The sequence below is a fragment of the Xenopus laevis genome, chromosome 1L (assembly GCF_017654675.1).
Source record: "Xenopus laevis strain J_2021 chromosome 1L, Xenopus_laevis_v10.1, whole genome shotgun sequence".
NCBI classification, from domain to species: Eukaryota; Metazoa; Chordata; class Amphibia; order Anura; family Pipidae; genus Xenopus; species Xenopus laevis.
In genome coordinates, this window is record NC_054371.1 from 212144044 (window position 1) to 212166263 (window position 22220).

At 38.9% G+C, this 22220-nt stretch overlaps 1 protein-coding gene across 1 annotated transcript in view; it reads right to left on the reverse strand.

Moving 5' to 3' along the window:
- nnt.L (nicotinamide nucleotide transhydrogenase L homeolog) overlaps nt 1-22220 on the reverse strand; it is an 83027-nt gene that overhangs the window by 13071 nt on the left and 47736 nt on the right. Inside the window, 6 exon segments of the mRNA NM_001094235.1 lie at nt 2233-2314; nt 3389-3548; nt 12547-12726; nt 17109-17269; nt 20324-20557; nt 22007-22202. Coding sequence (NP_001087704.1) covers nt 2233-2314; nt 3389-3548; nt 12547-12726; nt 17109-17269; nt 20324-20557; nt 22007-22202 — 1013 coding nt within the window.

Here is a 22220-nt window from a genome sequence, read left to right on the forward strand (position 1 = left end):
GGAGATGGAGAGAGGAGCAAACCGAGCATGCTCAAGCCCTAGTCCTGGAGTTTTAAGCTGAAAGAAGGAATACAGACGCCCATGTGTACACAATAGAAGGAATGAAATGTGGTGTTTCTTTTGACAGAGCAGCATTACTTTGAAGGTTTACTGGTGTATTTATATAGACCTTTCTATATAGACCTTCCCATGAAGTGCCACCATGTTACTTATTAGTGTATTTCCCCAAATATAATACAAACAAATAAGGAAGGGGGAGTCACTACATCCCTCCTAACACTGCAGGCTTTGCTTCAGAAAACATACAGCCCAAACAGGAAAAAAACTATTTATAAAAGAAAGATAAAAAGGGCATTTATTGGAAAAAGGAAATCTTGCCCAGGTTCCCCAACGCTTAAGGCAAGTGTAAATGTCAACAGAGCGTTTGGTAGAGAAATTGCAAAAAAAATTACATTACTTATGAGAGAGACCTGAACTTTGCTTTCCAGTAAGTGATATTGAGACACGTCGAAGAGAGAATAGCCATCAAATGAGAGGAAAAAGCAGCAGCAATGGCTGAAATATGCACACACAGAGTATAAACAGGAAGAGGGACTACTCATGGAGGAAGGAAGGCTGACATGGTAGCCCCGGGCACGAATCTAAGAGAGTTACTATATAGTAGATGCCAAGAGACAGACAGGAAAAGACAAATGCACCTTTGTTAGGAAAACGGGACACGTGAAATCCAGCAATGAAAAGCACAAACTAAATCGAAAGAAAAAAAAAAGTATCTACGGTAAATGTAGAAGTTGTACGACATTAACAGCACCATGCAAGAATTTATGTTCCGTTCCAGAGACAGAATAGATTTCAAATGAGCAGACACAGCCGTCTCATTCTCTTCTCTGGGTAAAGGGAAAGTTAAAGGACAGTCTAATATAGCAATGGGGACTCACCAACAGTGGCACCTGGTAAAAAACTGTGGCCAAATCAGGTAAATACCTGCCCTCATTAAAAAAAATGTCACAGATTACTGTACAGGTGTGGGATCCGTTATCCAGAAAGCAACAATTTACAGAATGGCTGTCTTTTATAGTCCAAATCCAAATGATTTCCTTTTTTCTCTATAATAATAATAATAATAATAATAATAATAATAATAATAATAATAATAATAATACAGTACATTGTACTTGATCCAAACTAAGGTATAATTAATCCTTATTGGAAGCAAAACCAGCCTATTGGGTTTATTTTCTAGTAGACTTAAGGTATGAAGATCCATATTCCATTATCCGGAAGAGCCCAGGTCCTGAGCAATCTGGATAACAGGTCCCATAACTGTATATGCCCACCTTAAAGGGGTGGTTCACCTTTAATTAAACTTTTAGTTTGTAATAGAATGGCTAATTCAATAAAAAAAATTTTTTTACAGTTTTTCAATTATTTGCTTTCTTCTTCTGACTCTTTTCAGCTTTCAAATGGGGGTCCATATTAAAAACAAATGCTCTGTAAGGTTACAAATGTAATGTTATTGCTACTTTTTCAGATACTATTTGACCCTCTCCTATTCATATTCCAGTCTCTTATTCAAATCAATGCATGGTTGCTGGGGTAATTTGGACCCTAGCAAACAGATTGCGAGAAATTGCAGGCTGGAGAGCTGCTGAATAAAAAGCTAAATAACTCAAAACTAAAATAATTAAAAATGACAAGATGACTTTTTAGCAAGTGAGGGAATAAAAGGCCATGGAAAATAGCTCATCGTACAGGGACTGGAGTCGGGAAGAAATTTTTCCCCCTCTGAGGCAAATTGGAGCGACTTCAGTTTTTCGCCTTCCTCTGGATCAACTAGCAGTTTGGCAGGTTATATACTGACTTAACTTACCATGTTACTAATTTACAAATCTATATCATACTAAAAGTTAATTCAAAGGTGAAAAACCCCTTTAAGAAGGACTCGGTGGAACACAGGAGCCTTGTTCAGTGCCCACCACCCTCCATTTACAAGATGCTTTCTAACAGCCAATGAATGTAGGGCCATAGGGCTTAGGCTACTGTTTTACTCAATGGCTAACAGAGATGTGACCCACCTAAACACAATGATCGAAATACTAATATGTATGGATATATGGATGATAGAGTCTGCCTCCTCCAAAAGCCAAAAAATAACCAAGGCCTCTGCATTTCCTATAGTTCTCAAATAGATGCGTAAAGAAAGATACCTCTTGTGATGTGTATTGTACCCACCTGACATTTTTGCCTGCCTCCTTAAGTATTTTCACCAAATCAGCAATAGGGTACTGAGCCTTGGCAGCGCACAGCCCATAACCTGGAAAGACACATTCAGTTACAAAGGGAATATGAATTGGGTAGCAAGAGACAAATAAAATGCAAACACAGAGCGATCTTACTGCTTAAAGTGGACCTGTCACCCACACATAAAAAGCAGTATAATAAACATCCTCTCTCATTAAACATGAAAACCAAATAATTTTTTTTATTTAAGCATTCATAGCTGTTGTAAACTCATTTAAAAATCTCAGCTGTCAATCAAATATTGTCTGCCCCTCCTCTATGCCTTAGGCAATTACTTTCACTTTCCATTCAGCACTTCCTAGATGTCACTGCTCTCCCCACATTCCCCCAGTTCTCTTCACCATTTAATTGTGTAACCAGGGGATGGACATCAGGTCCCCCATTCTGGTGCAAAAACTAAGATTCTGAGATGATACAAGACTTGTCTTAATAACCACAAAATGGCTCCTGCCTGCTTGCTATAATTATTAATTCCCAGACGGAAGGAAACAAGATTCAAATTATTTTTACTGCGTAACTTAAGTTCAGTTTGCTTGACCAACATGATAAAACAGGATTTGGAATTATGTTTTTGGGTGACGAGTTCCCTTTTAGACACTAGTTACATAATTAAAGTGTTAGCTTAATTATAAGTGATTCACTGTCGATTCCTAGGTCTTCAGGTGGTTCTAAATTAATCCTAAAAAGGAAACGTAATTAAACAATTATTTAAAATTGCTCAGGGTGCTTTCCTTGGAGCTTCCATTGTTTTATTTTCCTTGCATTTGAAATGTTGGTGTTTTAAACAGCTAATATGGTGAATGTGAAACAACGCCGCCTGATGTTCATTTCCAATTTGCTGAAAATTAAGTTAGTGAGAAAAGGAAAGGTTTGTGATGTGGTTTTGCTTAGAAATGACCAGAGAAACGTGAAGTGTTTCTTCTCCCCTTGCTAACTTCATAGCACAGCAACATCACTTGACTTTTCTAACTAAATAAATTTTCAGGGGAATGCTGGAAGTTGCAGGAGCACCAATGGTTGCCTATCTATATCTCAACATATCTCATCCACTACAGTAGCACAATAGGAGGACTTGTTAGAACAGTACCTGGCGTGATAATTATGTTATTGGCCTCCCTTATATATTCAACTGCATTATCCAGATTGATTTCTGTGTGGGTGCCAGTAATTTCCATGGGCTTTCCACCAGCAGTTGATGTAGTTCCATAACCTCCCAGGATCACGTTCGTCAGGGATCGGTTCATTGCCTGCAAGAAACAAAACGCAAGCATCACGCTGAGTAGAGAAAATCGTACACTGACAGTTGCGTTACTAAATGTAAACCCTCAATGAAAAAGCATAGTGCATGTAAACCCCTGCCCCACAATAGTGAGGCTATGCCTTCAATCTCACATTGCCTCACCTGCTTCCCTTCTATTATAAATTTGAAGGCACTTCCGTTTGTATTCGAAATGAGAACATTGATAGGTGCATGTATAATGATTTTACCATTGATTTACCATTTTTTCAAAGCTGGCTATACACTCTGAGGTCTGTTTTGGACATGTCAGTCCGATTTGACCACCCACTCACTGGGCTAAATGGGGCTGATCCAATCTTTGGCTCCATCATATTATGACCTGTTGGGTGACTGTCACAACAACACACTGACCTCGGCCCGTGGGATTTTCAAGCCTGCCCAATGGATATTTGGCGGATTTTCATCCAGATACAGTAGTGTAGGCCCTCAGTCTGGAGGGGTCTATTTGGCAGCTTTTTTCAACATGTACATGAGCACAGTCAACTTCCACCATGTTTCTATTGCAGTTATAATGTTGTCCCTTTCACTATGTTATAAGAACGGCTAATTCTAAGCAACTTTTCAATTGGCCTTAATTTTTTTGCGTTCTTCATCTTTCAAGTTTTTAAATTGGGATCACTGTACCCATCTAAAAAAACACATGCTCTGTAAGGCTACACATACATTGTTATTACTATGTTGTATTGCTCATCTTTCTATTCAGGCCTCTCTTATTCATATCACAGTCTCTTATTCAAATCAGTGCATGTTGCTAAGGTAATTTGGACCCTAGCAACCAGATTTCTGAAACTACAAACCAGAGACCTGCTGGATAAAAATCTAAATAACTCAAAAACCACAAATAATAAAAAATGAAAACCAATTGCAAGTTGTTTCTGAATACAGGTATGGGACCTGTTATCCAGAATGCTCGGGACCTGGGGTTTTCCGGATAACGGATCTTTCCGTAATTTGGGTCTTCATGCCTTATGTCTACTAGAAATTCATTTAAACATTAAATAAACCCAATAGGCTGGTTTTGCTTCCATAAAGGATTAATTATATCTTAGTTGGGATCAAGTACAAGCTACTGTTTTATTATTACAGAGAAAAAGGAAATCATTTTTAAAATTTTGGATTATTTGGATAAAATGGAGTCTATGGGAGACAGCCATTCCGTAATTCGGAGCTTCCTGGATATCGGGTTTCCGGATAAGGGATCCTATACCTGTATCACTCTTTTCATCATACTAAAAGGACATTTAAAGGAGGACAAACCATTTAAGATACTACAGTCTCACAGTGCCTTGCCCCAGCGTATTTTCTCCTAAAAACCCTACTTTTTTCCACTTAGAAGAAACTTAGAAGCAGTAAGCTATGAGCTCAGTGGCATGGTATAAAGTCAGTGGAGGCCTTGCATAGCAAAACTTGTTAAAGGACATATAAAGCCTTCATTTCCCTACCATATATATAAGTTGGGCATATCTTTCCACCCAAGTAACATCATTTGTATTGCATATACCCCCTCTATTTGCCAGCACCATCACATTTTCCTAAAACAAATAGCAGCTTTCACCCAGGGCCATTTCCCCTGTGACACATCATCAGTAACATTGAGACGTATGTACTGTAAAGTTCATGCAATGCAGGTTACACAGGCACAACATACTTTGATAAAAAGTTCTGCTGGGGTTGAGCACTGTAATAGTTAAGCTGAGCTCAGGAGAGGTGGTTAGGAGAAAAAATAGGATCAGACAGCTAGCTTTTCTATGGGAACAGACAATGCTATCTCTTCATTGGCTGTTAGACTGGAGGGTATGTTTAGTAATCTGAGCTGAGAAGAACTGAGCATGCTCATGAGCCTTCCAGACGGAGGGGGCAGAGTGGGTTATAGGAGGAGAAGGATTTCTAAGTTATTAAGGGGATGTTGCAGCCTTACTGTTAACAACCAAAGTGGCAGGTATCTAAAGATTTCAAAGAGGCTGTTCACTGATTACATTTTTGTGGGTGCTATATACGCAAACCATAAATTTATGTTATATTCATATAAGTGATGAGCATTCTATAGGGATTGGAGGGACTTTGTTGCTGTAAAATAAGCTATGGTTCTAAAAACCAGCATTGTTGCTCCAAAACATTTCAAACCAGTACAGGTAAAGCTAATTTATTGTCAGCGTAAAAGATTTTCTTTAAAGGACCTGCAACTGAAACGGTTTAACAGAGATGAGGTTATTCAGCGATACTCAGACTGGGGTAACTGACACAGTTGCTCCATTTTAAGGTTTGGGATTATGCTGAGCCATCGAGCAGAAATGTAAACAGCTGCCAATTTTTGGCAGAAAAACACAATTTATTGAACGCTAAAAATGGTAGCAGGAAACACCACGCATTCCTTGGAGGTATTTAAAATAAGCAGCATGGAAATCTCGTGATGTGTGAATGATGACTCTCGTAAGTAACATATAAGCTGCAACACATAATTAACAGATCACTGTACATTTGCAAAATAACTAGGAATTCATGGTGGCCATCTCTTGCCCCAGACTGACCTGTCCGTTTACACAGATTTGGCACTTGGTTATCTGGCACTTGCTCAAGCGCCAAACGCAGCATTGGAAGTCCCCACAAGCAGGTCTCCCGGGCATGCAGGGTACTTAGTAAGGAAAAAAAGCCCTGTTTTTATAGAGGAATGCTCTAGCCATCAAAATATTTGGACTGTCACCTCCTCAGCTTCCAGTGATTAGCTGCCACTGATCATGTTGAGCAGCAGAGTTGCTTACAGAGTGGAAATGATGTGTTTCATTGCAGCACCAAACATTTTATTAAGGACAAGTATTAGGTCCTTGTTTTTATATCCACAGCCAACAGAGAAGTTTATTTTTGGCATGTTAAATATGTTAGCTGCATGGCCTTAAACACAAAATTTAAAAAAAAAATTACATATACACAGACAGATAATAATTTAATTTGTCTGCAAATTCTAATAACAGCGCTGTGGAAAGAAAACAAAAAATGAAACAGTCTAGCGGGATAGGGGTTATGTGGCAAGGTTTGCTTATACCCATCACAACCAAAAAGCAGTCAGTTTTGACAAGTCTAGTAAAAGTTAACTGCTGCACTGTTGCTATGGCTCCCTGGCAAACTTTTGGCCTGCATTAACAGGGATGACTATTGAATTCCCTTAAGATTGTTAAACCAGAACTCCCTGTATCTAACAAAATCTATTTATTATAGCAGTGGTCTCCCAAAACGTGTGGCTGGATACGTGGGGTGCCTGAAGCAGTGGTGGGGAATCAGCCTGGAGGGTGATGGAGAAGCACATTTTCGCTGAGAGCGAGGCCAATCCTGCCAGCACCTTTCCAGTCTGTGTAGTGAATAAGATCCTTACACTGTTAACACTGGGTCGTTTTCAACCAGAAAATGCTTGTGTTTTTCATTATTCTAGACAAAATCCACCAGAAAGCTGCGTTAAATTTTAGTATGATGTAAAGAGTGATATTCTGAGACAATTCGCAATTGGTTTTAATTTTTCATTTGTGATTATTTAGATTTTTTTCCAGTTTGCAATTTCAGCAATCTGGTTGCTAGGGTTCATATTACCCTAGCAACCATGCATTGATTGGAATAAGAGACTGGAATATGAATAGGAGAGGCCTGAATAGAAAGACGAGTAATAAAAAAAACATATGTGTATCCTTACAGAGCATTTGTTATTTATTTAGTAGTTATTTAGATGGGGTCAGTAAGCCCCATTTGAAAGCTGGAAAGAGAAAAATGCAAACAATTCAAAAATTATAAAATAAATAAAAAAAGAAGACTAAGTGGCAGATTGATTAAGGGTCAGATCAGTGGCGTAACTAGTTGTTACTGGGCCCCATAGCAAATTCAATTTAGGGCCCCAAAATATTTATACGTTGGCCTATTTTACCAAGATATATTAAAATTGCTAATTAATTAGGGTCTCACTGGGCCCCCTACACTCCTGGGCCCCCCTGCAACCGCAGGGTCTGCTTCCTCTATAGTTACGCCCCTGGGTCAGATAATAAATTCAAATTTGAATTCTAATTTTCGAGTGTTAAAATCCACACATTTGAACTTTAAACCCCCTAATCGAATGTAAATTCAAATGTGAAATTTATCAAACCTCGACCATGGAAAGAGTCCTAATTTGAATATTCGCCACCTAAAACCTGCCGAGTTCATGTACAAGTCAATGGCAGAAGTCCGTTGAGCCATTTGGAGATGTTAAAGGAAAACTATACCCCCAAAATGAATACTTAAGCAACAGATAGTTTATATCAAATTGAATGACATATTAAAGAATCTTACCAAACTGGAATATATATTTACATAAATATTGCCCTTTTACATCTCTTGCCTTGAACCACCATTTCGTGACTCTATCTGTGCTGCCTCAGAGATCACCTGACCAGAAATACTACAACACTAACTGTAACAGGAAGAAGTGAGGAAGCAAAAGGCAGAACTCTGTCTGTTAATTGGCTCATGTGACCTTACATGTGGTTTGTATGTGTGCACAGTGAATCTTACGATCTCAGGGGGCGGCCCTTATTTTTTAAAATGGCAATTTTCTATTTATGATTACCCAATGGCACATACTACTAGAAAAGTATATTATTATGATAATGGTTCATTTACATGAAGCAGGATTTTACATATGAGCTGTTTTACTCAGTATATTTTAATAGAGACCTACATTGTTTGGGGGGTATAGTTTTCCTTTAATAGCCTTCCTGACATTCGAGATTTTTTTTTTTTTCGGGAGAAAAACTCGATTTGTTCGAATTTTCGGGTTAGAACCATTCGACTGAATATTAGACATTCAAATTTTTCCTTAAATATCTTCCCAGTCGAATTGTAAGTATATTCGAATTAAAAAAAAGAATTCAATTGAATTCGAAATTCAACCTTTGATAAATGGGCCTCTATATGAAAAGTTGCTTAGAATTGGCCATTCTATAATATACTAAAAGTTATTCTTGTCACTACAAACATGAGACAGGTACGGACTTACAGTGAGATTTCACGAGAAAGCCTATTTGCGTTCCTAGATGCACCTAAAAGCTCGAGTGAATGTTAGTTAGGGTGATATCTGGGGTAAGAACTCATTTTCTGCCTTAGATATGCTTGGAACTATCTGTAACCTTGTTTTGAGCTAAGAGGAGACCTCCAAGGAAGCTTGAACTTGCCACTGCTCCATAGAAATGCATTTATGTGCAGGCCCTGGATCCATCATGTTGGAAAACAACAGACAGAGATTGTTCCAGTGGATGTTACTTAATGCAGGAGTTGCAAAAAAAATTGCGAAACTGCAAAAAAATTTGTGAACCGCATTAAAGTCAATGGGCGTTTTTACGCAAGACTTTTTTTTATGATAGCGACAATTTTTCTTACTCATAATGCATTAGGGCAGAGACACGGTCAGATTCGGGGAGATTAGTCGTCAGGCGACAAATATCCTCTTCTTTGGGATGAGTAATCTCCCCGAACTGCCTTCCCCTCGGGTAGAATGAAGATCGCCGGTGGGATGGCGCTCAGAGCACTTTGTTTTCCAAAGTCGTCCCGAATTTTCGGGAGGCAACTTCAGAAACGAGTGCCATCCCACCGGCAATTTACATTCTAGCCGGGGGGAAGGCAGTTTGGGAGATTAGTCACCCCAAAGAAGAGATTTGTCGCTGCGAGACTAATCTCCCCCAAATCTGAGCGTCTAAACTGACATTTTACAAGATAAAAAAGCTGGTCTAGATATTCTTCAAAGACAATGAAGCACCTTTTTTGTACCGAACTGCCTTCCAGCCAGCTAGAATGAAAATCGCCAGCGGGAAGATTATTTGTCCCTGAAGAAAGGGGGGATTTGTCGCCGGGCAACTAATTTCCCTGAATCTGACCGTGTGTCTCTGCCATTTAAGTCAATGGGCATTTTTCTTATGGCAACTTTTTTGTCCTAATGCATTAAAGTCAATGGGCGTTTTTTTCTTATGGGTGTTTTTTCTCTGCTAATTATTCCACTGTGAGTTTTCGCCACAGTTCACACACCGCAAATCCATGGCTGGCGAATAAATTCACTAACCCATAGCAATCATGGCACAAAATTCTACAGGTAGAGATGTAAGAGAAGCATCCACTGTTACTCATTAGCGATGGGCGAATTTTTCCAATTTAGATTTGCCGAAAAATTTGCAAATTCCCCACGAAGCGGCTAAATATTCACGAAAAGTTCGTGAAACTCAATTGCGTCAATTTTGACACTTGCGTTAAAGTCAATGGGCATCCAAATAGTGTTTACTTGCAGCCATTTTTTCATCCTTCACTATTACTCATAAAAACAATCGTATTGAGTTTGTTGGTATTTGCACAGTTTCTATATCATGAATATCACAGACATGAATCCACCTGATAACGCCACTAACCCTGGAGGTGCGATGGCTTGCTAAAACACGTGTTTGATAATCACTGTGATAAAACGTGATCACTCAGACACTAGTTCTTTAAAACACATGATACATCTTTCAAGTTGGTCCAAGGATGGAATGTTTCGTCTCCCTGAATGTTGCAACATGTGCTTTTAGAATAAAGAATAGAAATATTAATACAAAGTTGCATTTTGGCTTTTTGCGTTCACCTTAAAGTATCAAGGGGATATGAGTAGATGTTGGCCAAGCATTAAACAACATGCCTATTGCTTTTTGACAGCAAAGACCTAAAGAATTTATACAGAGAATGCTTAATATATTCAATATGGAAAGATGTTCAAACCCTTAAAAAAGTCCTAAAGGGAATTCTTTGGTTCCTAATCAGATTAATCTTTTGCAAAATTCTAATGATTCTAAATGGGTTTTTTTTACTGCCCATGACGGGAGAAGTCAAGTGAGCTTTTAAAGGGGAATGTTAACATTTAACTTTAATTTTATCTATTTTTCCCACTACTTGCCTTTTTTTTTAATCTTATACGGAAATATCATCAGAGGCACAGCACTACTTTAAATGGAATGTTAACTTTTAACTTCTAACTTTTGATGTAGAGACAATTTGCAATTGGTTTTCATTTTTTTTTTTATTATTATTTGTGGTTTATGAGTTAGTTATCTTTTTATTCAGCAGCTCTCCAGGTTGCAATTTCAGCAATCTGGTTGCTAGAGTCCAAATTACCCTAGCAACCATGCACTGATTTAAACAAGAGACAGGAATATGAATAGGAGGGGTCTAAATAGAAAGAGGAGAAATAAAAAGTAGCAATAAAATGACATTTGTAGCTTTACAGAGTATTTGTTTTTTAGATGGGGTCAGAGACTCCCCATTTGAAAGCTAACTGTCAAGAAGAAAGAGTCAGAAGAAGAAGGCAAGTAATTCAAAAACTATATAAAAAAAACTATGAAGACCAATTGAAAATTTGCTTAGAACTGACCATTCTATAACATACTAAAAGTTAACTAAAAGGCTAAAGATTAATTGGAAATTAGGCACAATAAACATGCAGGGTGCTTGCATACATGAGAGTAATATAAAGGAAATACTGAAGTAAAAACTGCAACATGAATGAATATGGCTCCTCTAGCTTCAATTAAGTTGTGAACAGATTCTGCCTTGAATTTGTGCCGCTGTCCTGCGCACAGTTTGTTAATATTGACAGCAAAAGGTGGTTCGTTTTAATTGACAAAAACATCTTTGTGTACAGACTAGTGCTCCAAACATGCATTACCTTGAAAATTGGCGTTGTTCACCTTGCGTTAACTTTTTGTCTGATGTATTGAGGGATATTCTGAGACAATTTGCTATTGGTTTTCATTGTTTATTATTTGTGGTTTTTGGGTTTGGGTCCAAATTAGCTTAGTATTTCTTAAAGTGGACCTGTCATCTACACATAAAAAGCTACATAATAAAAGTCCTTTGCAAATTAAATATGAAACCCCCAAAAATGTTTTCATTAAAACATCCATACCTGTTATAAAGGTGTTTACATATCTAAACTGTCAATCAAACATTACCTGCCCCGCCTCTATGCCCGTGGCATAGAGGAGGGGCAGTCAATTACTTTCACTTTCCATTCAGCACTTCCTACATGTCACTGCTCTCCCCACATTCCCCCTTCCCCCCTCAGGCTCTATAATTGTGTAGGGCACTGCACATGGACATTAGGTCCCCCATTTTGGTGCATACACAAGATTTCGGGGTGATACACAATTTCCCTTAATAACCGTGTCCACAAAATGGCTGCTGCCTGCTTGCTGTGATTGTATAATTCCAAGACAGAAGGAAACAAAAGTTAAATAATAAATACAGTGTAAGTAAAGTTTATTTTGCTCAACTAACATGATAGAAAAGAATTTGAAATTATTTCTTAGGGTGACAGGTCCCCTTTAAGAGATTAAGAAATAATCAAGCTACTCTTCAGTATCTCACTCTCCACAAAATCTCTTCATGCTGAGGTCTGGGTCATATTTTGATTGACAGATTTTTTTTAAGGGGTTGTTTGTTTACTAATCCACAGTGTGGAGAGAGAAACATTCCTAAATATAAAAAAAACAACTCATAGTATAAGTTGATCCAGGGACCAGTCATTTTGGAGTCAGGAAGGAATTTTTCCCCCTCTGAGGCAAATTGGAGAGGCTTCAAATGGGGTTTTTTGCCTTCCTCTGGATCAACTGGCAGTTAGGCTGGTTCAAATAGAGTTAAAATGTTGAACTTGATGGACCTGTGTCTTTTTTCAACCTAACTTACTATGTTATATATAGGCGGTTTTTCCTTGACTCATTCAATCATACTGACACTACAAACAATGATCTATAAAGTAGGCTTTTTAAACAAAACAGACCTTTTAAGGTGAGTCATCACATAGCTGGCTGATGGTTTTAGTACGAGACCAAAACAAACCACAAGCTTCTTCCGTTTACCCAAAATCCAGTAAAGCTTTTTCCTCACAAAAATGATCTGCTGAAATGTCTTACCACACACATGATGTAGGAGAGGATGGCACCGGAGGAACCAATCAGAGCACCGACTATTGTTAGCAAGTTGTTATTCAGCAGGAATCCTTCCGCGCACAGAGCCCACCCAGAGTAGCTGTTCAAGACGGTGATAACGACGGGCATGTCGGCACCTCCAATGGCGGCAGTCAGGGTGACACCCTGTGGGACAAACAGGATAAATATGAAACATAACTGCGGCTCGTCGGCTCCTGAACTAATCAAAGGTCTCAGCAGTAACACATGTTAACATCAAATAACTTCACTGTTATGGGATATGGATTAAGTTCATTTAAATACACATATAACTATAATGAGCAGTGAGAGTTACTGAAGACGAGAACTCAAAGTCCTGAAAGTACCCATAATGGCTGGCGTGCTTACCAACTTCCCAGCACCGGTTATTTAAATGGATACTGTCACGGGAAAACTTTTATTTTTTTACAAAATGCATCAGTTTATAGTGCTGCTCCAGCAGACTTCTGCACCAAAATCCATTTTTCAAAAGAGCAAACAGATTTTAATTTAGAAATTGACATGTCAGTTTCCCAGGTGCCCCCAGTCATGTGACTTGCGCTTTGATAAACTTCAGTCACTCTTTACTGTTGTACTGCAAGCTGGAGTGATATCACCCCCTCCCAACCCCCAGCAGCCAAACAACGGGAAGGTAACCAGATAAAAGCTCCCTGGTAGATATAAGAACAGCACTTAATAGTAAAAAATCCATGTCCCACTGCGACTGCCAGAAAGCAGTTTGATCCTAAAGTGCTGCCTCTTTCGGAAAGCACATGACCAGGCAAAAATAACCTGAGACGGCGCCTACACACCAATATTAACACTAAAACAAAAAAAAAAATACACTTGCTGGCTCAGGAATGAAATTTTATATTGTAGAGTGAATTATTTGCAGTTTAAACAGTGTAAATTAGAAATAAAAACATCATAAAAATCATGACAGAATCCCCTTAAAAAGCATCATTGTTGTAAGCCAATGTATAAACCCCCGGCAAGTATACTTCTGTCAAATGAATTCTAAAACTTGTGTGTGAGCCAAAAGACAGGCAAGAGACAAAGGAACTAGAAAAAAAATGTACAGAAAACCAGATTTTTTTTCGCTAAAAATAAAAATAACAGAAGTCCTCAGTTAGAGGTCTGGAGTTGTATCCAAGCAGAGAGAGAAAAAGAGTATAAAAAAAATAGTCCAGGATGTATGAACATGAAGTTTTGATCACAAATCCTTTGTTTATTAAAGTAAATGTGCATTTCTCATGCAATAGTGCGGAGGCTTATCGACTTCTGCCAAACACTTCTCAGCAATTATCACCAGATAACCAGCCTGTTGGGCACTGAGAAATGCAGAGGTTAGCCAAGTGCCTCTAAATAAGACCCAGATGGGATCACAAAGCCTACAGACACTATATTAAACATTACACGCTTATAGATTTGTACAAGCCAATCGTGTTTTCTCCAGCAGGGTAAACTACACAAATGGCCATAACACGGTCTAAAGATGTGATTTATTTTATACCATGACAAATAGGCAATCACAGACATGACTGTCTGTAACTGTATTTAGAGTCTCCTTAAAGGGAATGTAAAGAAAATTAACTCCCATTTTCAATTTCTTTAATGGAAAATAAATCTATCTCCAATATACTTTAATTAAAAAATGTGCACTGTTTTTTATAAGAAACCAGACTGTATGCAGTGAAATTCCCTCTTCATTTACTTGTTCTGACTGCTGCGCATAGGAAACTTCAGTCTGTCCCTAACTGCTCTGCAGGGAAACAATTATACTTTCAAACAGCAGGGGGAGCCCCCCATCTTTCTTCCTATGAACTTGAGCAGCTGTTTGTTTGTTTCCCTATAGAGCAGCCTGCAACCGAGTAAAGGTTCGTATTCGCAGCAGTAAGAGCAAGTGAATGAAGGAGGAATTTCATTGCATACAGTCAGGTTTCTTATAAAAACAGTACAGATTTATTATTGGGGATAGGTTTCTTTTTCAGTTAAAGTAAAAATGGGATTTTATTTTTGCCTTTACATCCTCTGTTTCCAACTCCAGCTGCAGGGACAAATATTATGGAGCCAGATTTAAACAGATAAACTGGGATTCTATTTGGAGGATTATTTTGCTGCAACCACTGGTTCTGCAGAGTTGGAGAAAGTTTGTATTAAACAAAACTAAAACTATAAAATCCACATTAGATTACATGACAAAACAGAACCCAGTGCAGTCTGCATATTCTGATTATTAATCAGTCTTGCCGTATCAGCTTCTGGCAGTTATTATTTGACTTCTTTTTTCCATTTTAATAATTTATGATAATCCTTAAGAAGCAGCCCAGACCACACTGAGCATGTACATGGTCTTGCAAAGATGTTTAGCAAAGTTACAAGATGGTGACCCCCTTGCTTTGTTTGTCTTAACATGTTCTAGTCTCTTTTGAATTTCCTCATGTGTGAACCATGCATCATTAGTTGTATTACTAGAATTGGGACTATTAAGGAAACCTTCTGGTTCCTCATTTGTGTAGACAGACAAAAAATACGAGTTTAGAATCTGAGCTTTTTTTGTTCTCATCAACAAGCTGACCCCCCTCTGATATTAAAGGTCCCACCCCTTCCTGCTTCACTTTATTTACAAATAAATATTTAATTTTGGATTCTTTTTACTGCTTGCTGCAATATCCTTTTCCATATCAATTTTAGCTTGCCTTATAGCTTCTTTGCATGATTTATTGGCCTCCTTGTACCTTATAAATGATTCGGTTGTCCCAGCTAACTTGAAAGCCTTAAAGGCACGTCTTTTCTTACCCACCTCAACACCAACGCTTCTATTGAACCAAAAACGTTTTGCTTTGCAACGACGTTCCTTGCTTACAAGGGGAATATATCGATATGTATATTTATTAAGCAGCATTTTAAAGACTTCCCATTTTTGTTCTGTGTTTAACCCTGTGAAAAGCATTTCCCAATTAATATGTTGCAGAGATGCCCTTATACTGTCAAAGTTTGCACGTCTGAAATTTAGTGTTTTAGTTACTCCCTTATAGAATTGCTTCTGCAACAGAATCTCAAAGGAGACCATGTTATGATCACTATTCCCTAAATGCTCACCCACACAAATGTTAGAGATGAGTTCAGTATTGTTAATTATTACAACGTCCAAAAGAGAGTTTTTACTAGTAGGTTCTTGATCGAGCTGGAATAAAAAGTTGTCATTCAGCAAATTTACAAACCTACTAGCTTTTTCTGTCTTGGCAACCCCTGTCTGGATAATTTAAGTCACCCATAGTAATAACTTGACCTAGTTGTGAAGCTGCTTCTATTTGTAAGAGTAGCTGGGCTTCATACTCGTCACTGGTGGTTTATAACATACACCAATGATAATTTTCATTGTAACCTTTTGCCCAGTCGAAATCTCTACCCAGAGGGATTCTACACCCTCACCAGTGCCAGCTATTGTTATTTCTTTAATTCAGGCTTTACATACAAACACACTCCTCCACCCTTTTTAATCCCTCTGTCCCTCCTAAAAAGTGTGTAACCATTTAAATTCACAGTCCAGTCACGTTTCATCCTACCAGGTCTCAGTGATACCAATTATATCATAATTTTTAGAGCATGCAATTAATTCTAGGGCTCCCATTTAACCTGACAAACTCTGTGCATTTGCCAACATACAGCGGAGGTTACTACTTTTACTTTTGAAATTTGCATTACTTAGTGGAGAATTATATGTTACGTTAATATTAGTCTGTTTTCCTTGTAACAGAGGGACCGCCTTAGCTGGTAAACTGTATGCCCCCCTTACTCCTCCCCCATGACCCCTTACTAACCCCACTGCCCTGTCTACCCTAGCTTCCCCATAATTCTTTCTCTCACCCTTGCCTAGTTTAAACACTCCTCCAACCTCTGAGCCATTCTTTCCCCTAGCACAGTGGACCCCTTCCATTGAGGGGCAATCCGTCACTCCCTAAGGTCCCGCTGTCTTCCTAAACTTGCACGTGGCACAGGCAAAATTCCAGAAAAAATTACATAGGAAGACCTTTCCTTAATCTTAGAGCCTAGATCCTTGAAATCACTGATTAAGGTCTTCCATCTACCATTTATTTTGTCATTAGTACGAATATGTACTAAAACAGTTGGGTCATGCCCAGCCCCACCCAATTAATTGTCTACCCGATCAACCACATGCCGAACCTTGTCACCAGGTAGACAGCATACTGTTCGGTTGTAGCGATCCGGACCACAGATTACCCTATCCACTTTCCTAATAACTGAATCCCCTACAACCACAATCTGCTTAGGCTGACTCTGCTCTCCTCCCCACCACTACTAGAGAAACTGGTCTCCCCGCTGTTAAAGAGATCAGCCTCATCTAGAACTGCCAATCCAGAGTTCACACTCCCATCTTCTTCACAAAATCTGGCGAATCTGTTGGGATGTATTTTCAACACAATTTGCTTCAAACTTATTTGCTTCATATCATAAACACATATTACAATTTGGACTATGCATAAATGAGCAGATGTTGAACCTACCATGACAGCAGAAAGGGCAGACACTGATCCAAGGCATGTGATTCCTGTGGTGTAGCTTGGGTCCAGCATGTACGGAATGATGCCTCCAACACTGGCGGTTAACAAGCCTGCATTTAGCATGTGTCTTCCAGGCAGCAGCAGTGGAGCCGAGTTAAGGACACCTGTGCAGATACAAGCAAAAGGACCAGTTGGTTTAGATCAATAGAGCATCAGGGTAGAGTCCTGCGCGGGTCCATTTTTTTAAACCCGTACCCGACTCGTACCCGCAATTTGACCTGCATGTTCCCGCTACCCGACCCGTAATAGGCCAACTAACCTTGCGACCGCAGGGTTACGAAACTGGAAGCAACGTCATAATTGCCCGGAAGTGACGTCACTCCGTTGCCGAATCTTCCCCCAAAAAAATTTAAAACTGGAAGGCCAACAAGGATGGGAGGGAAACCATCCTTGGAAGCAAAACCAGCATATTGGGTTTATTTAATGTTTACATTATTTTCTAGTAGACTTAAGGTATGAAGATCCAAATTACATAAAGAGTTATCCGGAAAACCACAGGCCCCGAGCATTCTAGATAAAAGGTACTGTACTGAATCATATGCTGTTGGGGTCAGTAATATCTACCATGTGAACTATTGCACACTTTTAAAGGGGTTGTTCACCTTCAAACAACTAGTTGGTTTCAGATAGATCACCAGAAATAAAGACTTTTTCCAATGACTTTCTATTTTCTATGTGTGACGGTTTTTCGAATATTGAAGTGTAAATTGTTATTTCTCTCCTTCTGAAGCAGCTCTGGGAGGGGGGGTCGCCGATCCTGTAAAATGTTATAAATTGATACATTTAGTTGATACGTTTCTTATCTTTGTCCCTGCTGAGCAGAATCTCTGGGTTTCATTACAGGCAGCTGTTAGACTTGATACAATTGTTGCTAATACTCCAGAGATGCTGCTGAGAAATGTAAAGAAGGAGGATTGCTGGCTCCAGTGTGTCCTGGTCATTAAAAGGTACTGCTGTAGATTCCCTGGAGTCTGTGTCACACTCCCGAAGTACATATATCATAGAGAAGAAAGGAATAAACAGCTTCAGGCAGTACTTAATAAACTGCAAGTGTTCATTTATTAGCAGTGTGCAACACTACATGTTTCGGGTACAAACCCTTTTTCAAGTGTCACTTGAAAAAGGGTTTGTACCCGAAACATGTAGTGTTGCACACTGCTAATAAATGAACACTTGCAGTTTATTAAGTACTGCCTGAAGCTGTTTATTCCTTTCTTCTCTATGATATGCTGAGAAATGTATCAACTAAATGTTGCAAAATTGTAACAGTTTAGAGTCTGCGCCTGAATTACTGAGCTGCCAGACTCAAACACCACAGACACAAACATTCAACTTTACACTTAGATTTTGGAAAAAACGTAGAAAATAAATAATGGAAAGTATTTGAAAACAGTCTTTATTTCTGGGGAACAATCTAAAAACAACTGAATTGAAAAAACTGTTTGGAAGGTGAATAACCCCTTTAAGTTTACACCTACTTGATTTTACTTCAATTTTTAAATTTGTGTCACACAGGCATCTTATCACCTGATTCCTAAGCAAATTTAAAAAGACGTGCTACTGCTTTTCAGCTCTCTTGGTTTCCACTGATTGGTTACCAGGCAGTAATAGTGACTTAAGGGGGGCACATGGGCTTATGAATCTGAGCTGAATGCTGAAGATCGATTGCAAACTCTGAACAGTTATGCCCCATGCGGCCCCCCTTCAAGTCGCTGACTAACTCAGAGAGCTGAAAAGCAAGAAGTAGTGTTCTGGCTATTATGTTACACATCCAGTTACTACAGCCTTTATACATTACATTTTTGGCTAACTATATTAGAATTTTTTATTCTGCACAGCCTATTTACCTAGTTTGTATTTGTACACTGAACTGTTCCTTTAAGACAGTCACCAAGACATAATGACGGAAGGAGAAATAAACACATGAAGTCACAAAAGGGGCCATGTACAGGACCCCCTCCCAAACCACTGCAACCTTGATTCCCCAAAACTGCCCTGCTCTTCCTAAGGCAGAGGGTTTAGTTGAAGGTTAAAACAACAGAGGCATTTCCCATAAAAATTCTGAAATGCGGCACCCTTGCAGATCCTAAGGTAGATGTTTTAAGACTTTATCTTCCCTATTAGATGAAAAATGTCATAATCACCCCAAAACAATATTGATATGCCTAAAAACCAGTAATTAAATCGAAGCCAAGAAACACTACCAGGTATCAATAGGTCCGCTAGAAAGGGCAGCCAAAAGACAATAATGATAAATTACAAAGAACGTTTCACAATGAGTTAAACAAAAAGCTTTTCCAAAATAGCAATCGCCCAATAAATATGCCTGGATAATGAAATGGGATGATATGTTCTCTATTAAAGGACTATTTGGAAATCTGTCCACAAGTGAAAGTTTAGAATCCAGAAAACCAGGTTATGCAGTAGTATGGCAAGGCTAGAAAATAAAAGGGTGGAGTATTGTTGGCACGGGTACAGCTGAACTGAACCATCAAGTTTCCCAGGGAGTTGGATAGATGTGTGGCGTGTGTAAAACATTTATTCTTTCCTATTCTGCTGTAGATGAAAGCATTCTAGGAATAGATTGCATGCACAGTTCTGCTTAAATATAAGCTCAAACATTTGGAAAGTCCCTTCAATATTCCAATATATTGCTATTTTAAATTGTCTATGTAAATAAGTAAAAATAATGGTAAGAGCACCCGAACTACAGGGAAGAGGGTACTTTTGTATTGTGTGTCTGGGAAGGAGTGCTCCAAGCCATAGCATTTGAGGTCACCTCTAGTGATGAGCGAGTTTATTCGCCAGACACAAATTCGCTCTCGAAATTCCGAAAACGGTAAAAATTTGCTGTGGAAAAATTCACAGAGAAATAATGCCCATTGATTTTAATTCATTATGACAAAAGTCTGCCATAAGAAAAAAGCCCACTGACTTTAATTCAACTGTAGCGAGAAAAATTTTCACCATTTGGTAATTTTTTCGCCATTTCAAAAAAATTTTTTTTAGCAGTTTCACTAGTTTTTGGGGAAGCAAAACAGGACAGATTCACTCATCACTAATCACCTCTTTTCTGATTGAGATGGTATGGGTCAGAAATTCTATTTCTCTAGTACAAAATAACTTTGTGCCAAATGAGCATTCACTCTGTGACTTACCCTGCAGTTTTCCATAAGCAACAAGGGAGCCACTGAAAGTGACGCCACCAATATAGGTACCCAGATAAGCCACAATCTTGGTGAGATTTGCTGCGGGATCAGTTGCAAAGTGTGGATATTCAATCATGTATTCAGCTACACAGGTGAGAACGGCAGCCAGACCCACAAGACTGTGGAAAGCAGCCACAAGCTGGGGTAGATCTGATATCTGGATACGTTTGGCAATGGTCAGACCTATATGGGGAAGAAATAAGAAGAAATAAAAGCTGACTGGTTTCAGCCCGTTTCCACTCAGGATTTCTACTTTCATTAGAAAGCAACTGCACCTTTTGACCAAGGAAAGGTTTCTTAGTCAATATTATCCATTAACATTGAGAATTTAGTTGGCCCACTGACTTAAAGGATAAGTAAACCTTAAAAATAAGTGAATGTAAAATGAATGAGGGTGCTATTCTAAGCACTTTTGCAATGTACATTCATTATTTATTTTTTTAATTACTATTAAAAAAATTAAGATATTAAAGGATACATGTACTGTTAAAGAAGAAGGAAAGCTACTAAGGCAGATTATTGGCAATAGATTAGCCACAACAGTGCAAGCAATAACACTATATTTATTCTGTAGAATACCTGAGTAAACAGCTCTAGAAGCTCTCTATGTTTGTTTAGGGTAGCAGCTGCCATATTAGGTTTGTGTGACATCACTTCCTGTCCGAGTCTCTCCCTACTCACTCATAGCTCTGAGCTCAGATTACAGCAGGGAGACAAGGAGGGAGCAAACTGAGCATGCTCAAGACCTAGCCCTGGAGGTTTAAGATGAAAACAGGAAGTCTGATACAGAAGCCCATGTGTGTGGAAAGAAATTTGGCATTTCTTTTGACAGAGGACTCAGAGCAGCATTACTTTGAAAGTTTACTGGTGTATTTATATAGACCTTTCTGATAAAGCTTAAGTAATTTTAACTAAGAGGCTGCTCTGATGTTCTTCTGCTTAGGAAAAATAGAAACCTTTCTCAAATCTTTCCTAAGCAGAAGAACATCAGAACAGCCTCTTTCTTTCTCCTGACAACTTCCTTGACTACATAGTGGTCAGACTGGTAAGAACATGACCAGCAGGTGGAGCTGTAACAAAATGCATTCATGTTAACAGTACATGTATCCTTTGATGTCTTGGAATGTCAAAAAAAAAAAAAGAATAACGAATGTACATTACAAAAATGCTTCATTAATTTTATATTCACTTATCTTTAAGGTTTACTTATCCTTTAAGGTGGCCATTCAAGGGCTGACATCAGCTGCCAATTTGGCCCCAACTGACCCCTCGAAAGAGTTGCGAGCATTGTTCTCTCTTGCACAAACTGACTGGCAGGGTTAAGCATTCTTGACTGGCTGCTGTTTGAAGATAAAAGGATTGCTGAGGGATCATGCCATCAATAGGCTTGAAATTCCAACTCTCGTCCCTGCAACAGGTCAGCAACATGCCTCAGAGCAAGGCGGGCGTGCTGCAATTGCATGGAAAAGCTTGTTCCTTCTAAAATAACTCTCCTTCACATCAAAGCAGCAATCTAGACAAGACAGACAATTGGATTATCCCAAAAAACGAAGACAAAATTTATTACGTAAGGCAGAATTTTAGCAGAACTACCAGAAGATGGGCAGCATTAAACTCATGCTTTGTTCTTACCTATAGTGCCACCAAGTGCCATTGCTCCGGACATCTGTGCTAGTAATTCTGGACTTGGTTTAAGAGCACCCAAGGTGGCTGCGATTCCTCCGGCCACTCCCATCATACCTAGGGAATTACCTAGACGGGCAGTGCCTTGAGTTGATAGGCCAGCAAGGGCTCCAACACAGCACAGGCCTGAACCAAGGTAAACCATCTGCAGAGAAAAACGGTA